Source organism: Podarcis tiliguerta, assembly GCF_965153285.1.
Source record: "Podarcis tiliguerta genome assembly, chromosome: 4".
Taxonomy (NCBI): domain Eukaryota; kingdom Metazoa; phylum Chordata; class Lepidosauria; order Squamata; family Lacertidae; genus Podarcis; species Podarcis tiliguerta.
The window spans coordinates 96,198,567-96,211,124 of record NC_139537.1 but is presented as its reverse complement, the minus strand read 5'-3'; the positions used below and the strand labels follow the sequence as shown (position 1 = coordinate 96,211,124).

Sequence of the window (12,558 nt, the reverse complement as noted above, 5' to 3'; positions counted from 1 at the left end):
TTAAGAAGGATATTAACAATCTGGGACATGAGCAGAGGAGGGTGACAAATTTGATCAATGGTTTGGAAACCAAGTGTTATGAGAAATGAATCCACTGCCAGAGGTTGTGAAGCTCCAGGTCCCCCTTTGCGAGTAGCCCCCTTGCCCCCTTGCGAAGTCAAGGAGCCAGCAGAGAGTAATGTCTGCATCTCTGCCTTCCTTGCCTCTTGACTGACATTCCATGATGAGTCCCTCCATCTCTGAAGAGCTGCCAGCCAATCTAAGCATCTGACCAAGAGCGCTGCTTGTTCTAATGGATATCTGGCTAGGCAATCACAGCAGCTGCATTTAAGGCTCTGTTTATTACTACAGTAATAATTTCAATCTAGACCAGAAGGAACAGTTCTCTCTGCAGACAAAAAAGTGTAGCCAAATATTACTAATAGTATCAAGTCACAAGTAACAAGTTGGGTGCTGCATAGTTCTATATTTTAATTTAAATTTAATTTAAATTGTTGCATTGTTACATTTGCTTTAAGTTTTGGGTTATAAGTAGTGATACTTCAATACTATGCAATTATGGCTAGATATAGATATGTGCCTTATGCCCAGTCCTGAAACCCCTTTATTATAATTATTTTGAGACACTTAATTTCATGTCACAACTAGAACCCAAAGATTCTTTTGTGCACACTCAAACACTGTGGAAATAATCCCATGCGGACATTTTTACAATGGCACAGCATAAATTGTTAAAATGCAATGAAAATAACGAAAGCTTCTCTGTATCTAAAATAATTTTAACTGATCCAAATCAAATTTAGGGGAAGGACTGTAAGTCAGTAGAACAGCGCATGTTTTAGATTGAAAAGATCTCAGGTTAGGGTTATGTAGGACTGAGAAAGACTTCCCAGCTTCTGGGAAATTTCTAGGGCAGCCATCCAGTAGGGACCCGCTGCACACCTGACCTCCCATCAATGATGTCAGTGTGCTTATCAGAAGGGAGGGGAGGATGCGGCAGGGAGGCTGGTGCAGTGCAAGCACAGCAGCAGAGTCAATCCAGCACTTCTGCTGCTGCCCCTGTACTGTGCAGCTGCTGGGGGTCAAGGTGCATGTGGTGCCCCTTCCTAGCAGCCATTCATGTGTCAGTATACACAATACCAAGCTAGATGAATCCATAGTCTGACCACAGGCAGTTTCCTATGATCCTAGAAAGAGCATTTGATAACAGGAGCAATACAAGCTACCTTTCCCTCCTTTTACTGAAGTAAATGCAAACTGAAACTTTGTGGGTGTGAGTGTGTAAAACTATGTGGCGATAAAGGTAAAGGACCCCTGACAGTTAAGTCCAGTCACAGCCGACTCTGGGGTTGCAGTGCTCATCTCTCTTTATTGGCCAAGAGAGCCAGCATACAGCTTGCGGGTCATATAGCCAGCATGACTAAGCTGCTTCTGGCGAACCAGAGCAGCGCACGGAAACGCCGTTTACCTTCCCACCAGAGCGGTACCTATTTATCTGCTTGCACTTTGATGTGCTTTTGAATTGCTAGGTTGGCAGGAGCAGGGACCAAGCAATGGGCGCTCACCCCATCGCGGGGATTCGAACCACCAATCTTCTGATCGGCAAGCCCAAGAGGCTCCGTGGTTTAGACCACAGCTTCACCTGCATCCCCACGGCTATACTGATATGTATATCAGGTCTTGTGGAGAGCTTTCACCACTACCACCACAATGTCAGGAATCCTGGTGCCTCAGCCTCATTTATCTATATACAAGTACTGGCATCTGTGTATTTTAAATACCTTCACCACCACCCAATCTCCCAGAAAGCTTCACACCTCTTAGTCACGTGGTTAGGCTTGAACATGAGATGAACTTCACCACCAGACACAGGATAAAGTCAATATGGGTTCCAGATAGATAGGCCAATCGATCTATTCACACACACACAAATATACTGATACTACACATATTGACGACTTATGATACAATAGATACAATACAATATCTTTATTGTCATTGTCCCATACAGAACAATGAAATTCAAAATCTACATAAAACATTCAAAAACCCCTAAAAACTCTGAAACCCCATTTTAAAATACAATATACTATAGAGGTGCCAGATGAGAGTTTTGCACCTTATGAGTATGTACTCGAAGGGCTACTGCTGCTGATTCTTACCTCTAAATGGCATTCCCCTCAAGTCAATTATCCAAATGCACCACCCACTAATTACTTCCACACCTCTTCTCCTGAAGCAACTGCTCAAAAGTCCAAATTCCAACCCTCTTTCTCCTATAGTTAACTCCCAATGGAGTTTTAATTGTTCATCTAACTGCAATTTACCTGATGTGAGCCCTGTCTAGTAAACCTTCAAACAATCTCTCTCTCCTGCCAAAAAATGTCACCTAGCAACCACTGTTAAAAGGCTTGTCATGTTGTAACAAAACAGGGCCTCATGGCTATAAGAGAGGTTCCATAACGTACCTTCCTTTTAAACAGAAACATAACCAAACCCACACATATGGTATATAGCATTTCTCCACAGTACTCTTGGGGTCCTTTGGAAAGCATTTTCCCCCTGCCCTTCCTGTGTCAGAATTTCTAGCAGCCAGAATCCATTGAGACAATAATGGAAAATTCTTATTATAAGATAAAGATGCAAAGGGATCTAACCAGGATGGCAATATACAATGGTGCCGGTTTCTATCTGTACCCATGCAGCCGCCCACAAAGGGTTATTATTACACTTTTTCTATTAACTTGGCTGAAAGAACATATATATTAAATTGGGATGAGATAAGCCTACTTTGAAATCACCAAATCAGAACACACAGGTTTATCTAACCAAGGAGTTAAACAATAAATAAAGAACATGAAATTTCAATCAAGGAAATAAGTCTGTTATATATAACTATCTGAACGTGCAGATAGTGGATAAATCAAACTATCTAGTTCTTAATGCTATAGTTTTGCAATCTATAATATTTTCTATAAAGCATACTGCAGAAGAAGGTATGAAGAAGCAATACATAAACATAAGAAAAGATCTGAATGCTAGCGAAATCTATGTACCCTTTGCTCTCCTGTGATAAGGTATGTTGAACTGCCTTACCATGGTATAGCTGTGAGCCACTTTCATCAGTTCTGTGCATCCTTGAGCATCTGCAAATGCCCGGATTCCCAAACAGTTAGATGGATGTAAAAGCTTCATGAGAAAATGACAGCACACTTCAACTACTTGAGGGAGCTGAAGGAGACACGCGGCTGCCAGGAGGTTTTCAATGGTATCTTCCTTAAGTTCCAAGCAACCTGTACAAGAGATTAAGACACACATGCAAATTTTGCTACACTTATGTGTGCATCACTTAAACAAATAGAGCCAATTGCAATTGCGATTAACAAAGAAGCAAGAGGGGGGGAATACATAACCGTTATGAAAGCAGATGAAAAATAGAAAAACTTCACACGATTACTGAGTCGTCAGCATGCTTGTGTTGGGAAAGTTTTAGAAGAAAATTTAATTCTGCCCCCTTCTTCTCTGCACTCCTCAATTAAGTCTCCTTTATTAGGCGTCAGTTCTCCAAAAGAGTAGCATTGCACAGCTGGTTCACTGCAGTATAGAAGAATCTGGCATACAATATTACCCAGTGGTAATATTGCATTGCACTATAAAACAAATCATACATTTGAAGTATTGAGTAATCTATTCCTGTGAGATCGGTATCCTAATTTTTCTTTCACCGGGTGGAGGACTGACACCATAATAGCTTTGTTTTAATCAGATTTATATAGTTGATACTAGATGGATTCAAAAGCATGTACTGTAATTGCTAAATCAACTTACAGCCTTTAACCACAAGAGCTTGTGTGTCCAGTGAGGCAGCCTTGAGTCTATATGTGGACTCACTGTAAATCCAAGCAGTAACAATAATAAATTAGGTACAAACATCATACTAATGTAGGTTCTTACCAGAACCAGTGTGCTGTAGTGGTTAGAGTGTCAGACTAGGACCTGGGTTCTAGTTCCCACTCAACCAGGAAGCTCAGTCTCTCAGCCTAACCTCCATCTTACGGTTGCTGTGAAGATAAAGTAGAAGTGGGGCTACCTTGAGGTCTTTGGAGGAAAAGCGGGATAGAGAAATAATAAAAAATATTTTTTGAAAGTGATTGCAGATTCAGATGAATGCAGCATGTCACCTGGGGGAGCAAGTTATGAATGGTTCAACACATTTTTGAAGGGGATTGAGATGGCTGTGGATTGAGAAGGCTGAAACGGGTTCTAATCTTCTACACGTTTTCAAAGTAACTATGTCATCAACAGGATACTGGAAATAAAAGCCAAACTGATAGCAGATTCTTATTCTGTTTGACAGTCACTTTATCTTGCCCAGGACAAATCAAAGTGGTTTACAAGACTGACAACCACACCGCCACTACCACACAGAGATACGTTAAAACAAAATGGCAAAAGAAATACATTGAAAACATCCCATCCATTTCTGAAAAAACACAGACAGTTAAAGGCCATAGAGGAAAGTTTTTGCCTGGCTCCTAAAAATATGTAATGTTGGCGTTAGGAGAGTCTTCCTGAGGAGAGCATTCCACAAACAGGGAGCCACCGCAGAAAAGGCCCATTCTCGTGGAACTTCGGACTTCACATGGGGGAGGCACACAAGGAAGGGCCTCAGATGAGGATTGCAGGCTTGTTAAACAGGCCATTTAAAAGGCGCACATTCTGGTGCTTTGAATGAGAGAAACAGCTAAACACCTGTGGTATGTAAGGTGTTTTGCATCTAAGCAGATGAACCTTCCAATGTGTCAGAATTGCCAAATTTATGACAGATTGGTAAAAGATCCCTATTTTAGAGGCAATGGAAAAAGTCACCCATGCAATGATCTCCCCATTGCTTTCAATGGGAGACACAGATCCTCTTGTCCTGAAATGTCTGTGTTTTGCATACAATCGGCATGATTTTGCCCCTCCAAAGGATCAGACCTACCAAATTGTAGATGGAACAAAATATTTCTCATTTTTAAATAATCCCTAATGTATATTAATGATCTGTCTCTACCTTCCTCTCCCCGCTCTTCCTTTCTCTGGCCTATATAAAGGCTGTTCCAGAGTGTTACATTTCTTCATCTCAACTGTAACAAATGGGGAAATGAATCCAAGAAATATAATTTTTTTGTTTCATTCCTAATTTCAATTTCCATTCATTTTAATTATGAAAATTAATGAAGTAAATTGGCTCATTTCATTTAGTTTTTCATTAATTTAAAAAACATGAAGTGAATGGATTCACGCTGTTGATTTTTTTATTCATTTTAAAAACAAATGCATACTCTCTATAGTGGGGTAGTAGAGGTGGGGGAGAGAAATCACATATGGCAATCCATGCATTCCTTTTGTTTCAGATAGTAAATTGGTAGAGTCTAAAAAGTCCGGGACACAAATTTTCATGGCCCTCTAGCAGTTATGGTGGCTCATTTACCAGAAGTAATGTTAACTCTGGAAGTATGTACAGTGGTACCTCGGGTTAAGAATTTACGTCTGGAGGTCCGTTCTTAATCTGAAACTGTTCTTAACCTGAGGTACCACTTTAGCTAATGGGGCCGCCCACTGCCACCAAGCCACTGTTGTGCAATTTCTGTTCTCAACCTGAGGCAAAGTTCTTAACCCGAGGTACTATTTCTGGGTTAGTGGAGTCTGTAACCTGAAGCGTCTGTAACCCAAGGTACCACTGTACTCAATTCCAACCAACTAAGCCTCCTGGTGTGTATTTTGCTCTAGAGGACTTAGTTTGGTCAGAATCAGGTATACACTTCCAGAGTTAACATTAAATACATTACTTATGGTAAATGGTTGTGCATTGGTTGCCAGATGTGAAATACATTATTTTCAGCTCTCCTACCCCACTCCTAGAATAAAGAGCTCATGCATACTTCCTTTTGTGACATGCTTTCCAGACACAGGTCCATGCTTTAAAGCACCATGTCCAAGCAAATTTTTCTTATTCCAGTGCCTTTCCTGGGAAAACCCACAAAATCTGAGCAAATGTCAATCCATGGAACACCTGATTGCATTTTGCTCCAATTCAGTGGTAAAATGTGGGTGTTCCTGGGAAAAGTTCCAGGACAAAAAAAAACCCTGCTTGAACATGCAGCAACATGTGTCTGTCTCTCTGTGTGTAAATGTTTGTTTTTGTAACAGTGAGGATTTAAAGCTGGGTATAATAAAGTGGGGAGGGGGGGAGATACACGTCAGGAAAGGTGACAATGTGTACTGGGCATGTTAAGAAAGTAAACCTATCGAGTACTCAGATGTTAATAATTTTCTCCTTTTTTTGCAATTACCGAGAAACCATTTAATTTTAATCTGATCACTACAGCATAAATTAGGCTAATCACAAGTGTGATGCTCAGCTTCCCACAGCTATAGTTCAGCTGTCCACCCCCGTATTTAAAAGCCCTTGACTGGGACAACCTGACTAGAACAACAAACTTGGTTTGTTGAGGAAATTTACAGTTCTACCCTAAATTAGTCTTCATTCAATGACTCATATAAGGCTTACAGAAGCAAATGCCAGATAGAGCAGGGATAAGAACTATTGTAGTCGACGCATCAAATGACTTACCATACAAGTAACTAGCCTCACAAGAGGTCATTGGTGGGGGTACTGTGACTTTTCTAATCAATGAAGAGGAACTGGAATCTTCCATTAATCTCCTCCTCTGACCTTACACTGCTTGTGTGAATGGGTCTTCACCTTGCAGCGGTAAGCCAGGGCAAGGGGACATCACCTCACAGTGAACACAACAATTTCAACATGGGCTGTAAGCTGCAGTTGGACCAGTGCTTTGTGTTACCCCGCCCCCCCCCCCCCCTTATTTATGAAATGGATGATAGGAGTGAGACATCTATTACCAATATAGTGGCGGCAGTGAACAGTTCCAGAGATTTGTAAGTGCCTATTGTTTCCCCACGTCCACTGGGTAGAATAGTAAATGACAATGAGGCATGAGAAAGAGTGACTTGTGTACAGTAATGAACTTCTTTACAGCACCTGCAGATACAGAGAGAGAATGAATGAATGGATGGATAAATGTATGAACGCACAGCAGGGTAAAATGAATGCAAATACATCATTAAAAGGGGCTAAAACAATGTTTATAATCTGGAAAAAAATGAGACAGATGTGAAATGGGAATACCTGTGGCTTGCGCTACCATTGAGTACCTCACTTAAACTTCTTGGCAGCAGTTGGGAGCTCTGGTAGGTAATTACAGATTCCTCTCAGACAAAATCTTGAAAAGGTTGCCTGCAAGTATCCTTCACATGTAATTGGTAATCTTGCCTTCAGTTTTGTCAGACTACAGTATATGTGTATTAAAGGAGTCAAAGAGATTGCAGGAAAAAAATTATTGTACCGGAAATACTTAGGAAAAAGATATACTGAAATACTACTTTTATTACCTTCTCCTCTTTGTGTGTCTTTCACCATTCACTAAAGACCTGACCAGGCAATACATCTACATAAATCTAAGTCTGTGTGGGGAGGAAAAGGGATTGCACTTTGTGAACTTTGTGTCCCTGTGAACAGGCTCTGCTGGCACATTCTGTACCCTTAAAAACATGCAAATCCCATTGCCTTGGTTCTATACATAAGTTTGGGTTGATGCACTATTGGGGAGTGGGGAGCGGAAGAATAATGTGCAAGCCTTTGCTCAGGCTCATGAAGGCTCATCCACATAGTGCTAAACCATGGTTTAGTGGTTTGTTCAGTACACATGTTTCTACACAGCTGCATGCTAACATTCTATGTTCAGGGACTAAGTCCTTCTGGAATATTAATGCCTGAGGAAATGCCGTTCAAATGGTGCATTGGGAAATCTTTCCAATGTAACTCTGGCCCTATTCCAGCCATGGATAGCCTGATGTCAGGCTGGTGGGGCCTGGTCCTACTAGCATGGCAACCAAAATACAAAGAAGCAAGCATGCATAATATTCAGATTGTTTAGCCTTTGCCAAGGGAGAAACAGAAACAAGTCATAGATCTAAAAAAATTAAAGTTTTTATCTAAAAGAATACTGAAACAGAAATTAACTGGGAAATTACAAGGATTTCCTAGGAAAAAGAGAAATGGCAAGGGAGAGATGGGAGAAGGAGAGATTGTGGGGTGAGCTGGTGACACAAAGGCACAGTACGGCTTTAGCCTGAACAAGATGAAGGTGGGAGAGTGGGATTGTTGCAGGAATGAGAAAAAAGGCAGGAACATTGGGTTAGAGAGGGGAGAAGAATGATTACACTGAGGACCTCTTTGAAGACAACAAAAAGGATGATTATCTCGGATTGTGAGACAGATGCCAGTCATCATCTTAGTTGCCTGGGTAGCACTCAGGGGAATAACAGACTAGAGGGGCGAAGAAGCAGCACAACTCAGCAACATAGAAAGGCAGGGTTAGTGTGCCCAAGCACTTATAGACTTGGGATTTAAAGAACTCATAAACTAGGTATGGGAAACCTTTGGCACTTCAGATATTGATGAACTACAGTGGTGCCTCGCTAGACGAAAAGAATCCGTTCCGCGAGTCTTTTCGTCTTGCGGTTTTTTTTGTCTTGCGAAGCAAGCTCATTGGCGGATTAGCACTATTAGCGCTATTGACAGTTTAAGGGCTAAAAACGGCTTTTTAAGGCTTAAGGGATTAGCGGTTTTGCTGCTAAAATGCTTTTAGCAGCTTAGCGCTTCAGAAAAAGGGGTTTTGGAGTGGAAAAAAAATTCAAAATTTTCCGTCAATTTTCGTCTTGCGAAGCAAGCCCATAGGGAAATTCGTCTTGCGAAGCGCCTCTGCAAATGGAAAACCCTTTCGTCTTGCGGGTTTTCCGTCTTGCGAGGCATTCGTCTTGCGGGGCACCACTGTACAACCTCCGCCATCCATGGCCACTGGCCACGCTTCCTGGAGTTGATTGGAATTGTACTTCAACAACACCTGAAGGGACAAAGGTTCCCCATGCCTGCTATAAGGAAGGGGGGTGGCCCTGGGAGATTGTTTCCAGGCGGTACAAAGCAGGTATGTTTGTCCTCGGCTTGATTAACAAGGGAGGAGGGGAGGGGATGTAAGTGACTGAGGTTTTCTTAAAGTGGCTATAGTACGCTATATTGTGAGAATGCCTTTCCTCTTACAAGGTTTCTGGACAGCCAATAGGTGTACAGTGAAGAATCATTATATTATGGAGAGAAGCAGACTGATAATTATAACCTCAGGAAGTACCACACAGGGGTGAGGAACCTCAGGCCCAGGGACATTCTCCAGCTGCCATACATTGGGGTGGCCTACATTCAATTTGGTCAGTAATAATCTGTGCAAGCCTGCTTTAAATTAATGTCCTATTGCTTTGTATGCAACCAAAGATACAGTTTTTATCAATACAAAGCAAATGATGGGCCCCTTAAAGTATTACAGAGTCTTGGCCTTTGAGAATCTATAAATGTTTACAACAAAATCATAAAAAGGAAGTTCAGCAAACTGCATGTATCTCTGCATTACAGTTCCATTACTAACAAGTTTACAACCAGTGCTTGGGTAGCAGGATATTTTTGACACAATCCCATTATGAATACTAATATTATTTGTGTCACCTTGATAAGCACTAAGTATAAACAACTTCTGAAAGCGTACAAAGGACAATATATCATAATATATACAAGGTGTTCAAACTATTTTAACCCTAAGGACAGATGCATTCAGAATCTGACCTGTTCCTGTATCTGCCATCTAAAACATTTGAAGGTACCAGATTTAACTAAAACTTTGTAAAAACCATTCTCTCAATTTCAGCAAACCCTTAATATAGCTAGGTGGAACAAAAGGAGTGCAATGGAAATTCTTATACAATGGTGCTATTTTAGAAACCATTGCAAATGTAGTTGCTTTATTCATCTGTATGAGTAAGTCAAAGAGTCTGCTTCAAAAGCTTCCTGGCAAGCTCCATTCCCAAACTCTTTTTATATCATACAGATAAGGCTAGTTTCACCACTAGGATGAAACGACCCTCTTCCAAGAGTTATTGTTTATCTCCTCCAAGTGTTCTCTAAGAGACACCAGGGCTGGCTAATGATACTTTTAACCCATATTACATGTAGGCCAGTTCTGAGATGTCAGAACTTAAAGGTATATAGCTGGACAGCATTTTTCTCTGCGGTATATGGAGTCCAATTCAGAGACTCTTGTGCTTAACAACTGGCTGATGGTCTGCCCAGAGCAAAGAGTTTATTGTCACTATCAATTCTTACAGCACTGGCCACGTCTTGAAGGGAAAGCAGATGCTTGGATTCAGATAATCTGTCACTGAACATGTGTCCCTCAACACCTGGCCCTCTCCTTTGATGAGAAAATCCAGATGGGTGGTACACAAATGAAAACCTATTTGAATAGTCAGATAGATGTTGCCATATTGGGTGAAGATTTATTCTCCCCTGCATATTAAAACGTACATATATTTTAAACTAGCCACTCTTGGTTAGCTAAGTAATTGGCATTCTGGGGGAAAATAAGCATAAATTGCTGCAATATGTTATTTATACATTTGCATAATACATACCATGTGAATTAAAGTGGCAATCCTAATGAAACAGTAATTTCATTTATGTTGTAATGAAAACTCTGTATTGAGTTATCATAGTAAAACTACATAGAGTAATCCCATTATAATAAGGGAATGTTTTAACAAATACCTTAATATTCAATTAAAACACTTAATGGAAGTGGGAAATTTAGTTAACATAAACATTACAATGTATATGTGTGTGTGTGCGCGCACACACATTGTTTCTTCCTCAGACTAAACATGTTTTGCTTTAGAGATATTCATTACATACTGAAATTTTAATTTATTTTGCTGAGGGTGCTGCTTGGTCAGAGATACATTAAAATTTCATTGTCAATAAATGCATGCAATTTGGCAGTTTAATTTTCTACTCATCTGCCTAATACCCTCCTCCTCTAAGGATAGTATGCTTTATTTAAGCTAAAACCTTATCAGTTTTGTGCAGAGCTTGACATTCTGCTTGTAACCACGTACGTTTGTGAAAGTCTCATGTATTTTTTATACTTCAGTGAACAGGGTGTATTTCCTGTATCATCACAGGATACTAATAAGGGTCTAACTGCACATTACACACCAACATATGTAGCAGTTCACTGGCATTAAAAACCAATGACTCTAACCCAATCAACCACACACACAAGTACACATCACAACACATTTGATCAAGCATTCTGAAACCATACACTGCATACTTCTTTGGAGAAGGTCCATGCTCACACGTGGAAAGCAAACCTGTGTTAAGACCAACAACTCTTAGACCTCAAAAGGGTGACTGGCTCAGGTTGTTAAGGGTCAAGGGCATAATTCCCTCCCACAACCACACACAACAATTGTTGATAACCAAAGGCCGTCCCACATCTTAATTACAACTATTAATTCCTCTCCAGCGCACAGGCAACTCCAACAAAGAGCATGGGGCACATAAATACTACAAAGACATGGCATTCAACTTTCCCTCATCTTTTTGCAATTCTGTGCACTTACTATGGTTCAGATGTGTCTTTGCGGTTAAAGAAGTTTCCATTTAAGAAAATATAATTTAGTGCATATTATTCCGTACCTGTGTATGCAAACTGAACAAGATCCCAGAGTGCACTTGGGTCAATGCCTTCCATTTTGATTTCCTCTTGCTTGGCTTCACAAACATCACTTGTAAACATGGCAGCAAAGTAATCAGAAACAGAACTGAGAACAAGTCTGGGAAAAGAAAAGAAGATCACAAGTATTAATTAATCCATTACATTTCACATTAACTGTTAAACAGTCCTGTTCTCAATGTGCTCAGCTAGAAGCAACCTGCTGTATGCAAATAAGCAGTCAACAAGGTAATGATGGACCCATATTGAGGATGATGGAAGTCCCAATATATGGAAGAATTTTATTTTATATGTAAAAATTTCTTTGTATGTGAGGTGATTTTTTTGTTGTTGTTCTTCTGTGGGGGAGGGTTTTAATACATAAAATCAATAAAGATTTTTTAAAAATTCAAAATAGAAGCAACCTGCTAACTCCCATAAGCCCCAGCTACTCTCCACCCCTGCTTTAAGAAAATGAAATGTTAAAAAACAACAATGTCATGAAAATCAAGCACACTAGTTTGACTCAGATGGCAATCCTATCCGCGGTTATCTAGGATTAGGACCACCGTATGCATGGATAGGATCTCACTTTAAGAAAGGTTAATATTTCATGAAAATCCATCAATTTAAAAGTAACATTTAAAAGCTACACATCACCACACACCAAAATTAGTAACACATTGGTTATTTTGATTTAAGGTCAATCAATGTCAAACAGCTATCAAAGAATAAGCATTAGCAGGTCAAGGAATGTTGGTATAATAGCGTTCCATTTGTCCTGTGATGGAAGGAATAGTTAGAGAGTTCCCTGCCTGGACTCAATCTTAGCTCCTGAATGGTATCATTCTTTCCATGATTCAATGCTGGGAGAAGAAGAGTCCTGCTGTTG

The 12,558-nt window shown here is 40.3% G+C and overlaps 1 protein-coding gene across 5 annotated transcripts in view; it reads right to left on the bottom strand.

Moving 5' to 3' along the window:
- KLHL1 (kelch like family member 1) overlaps positions 1-12,558 on the bottom strand; it is a 135,303-nt gene that overhangs the window by 83,825 nt on the left and 38,920 nt on the right. For all 5 annotated transcript variants that reach the window (XM_083435837.1, XM_083435835.1, XM_083435833.1 and 2 more), the window contains exons 3-4: positions 11,651-11,787; positions 3,097-3,293 (exon numbers count right to left, since the gene is read on the bottom strand). In XM_083435837.1, coding sequence (XP_083291963.1) covers positions 3,097-3,293; positions 11,651-11,787 — 334 coding nt within the window. The remainder of the gene's footprint in view (positions 1-3,096; positions 3,294-11,650; positions 11,788-12,558) is intronic.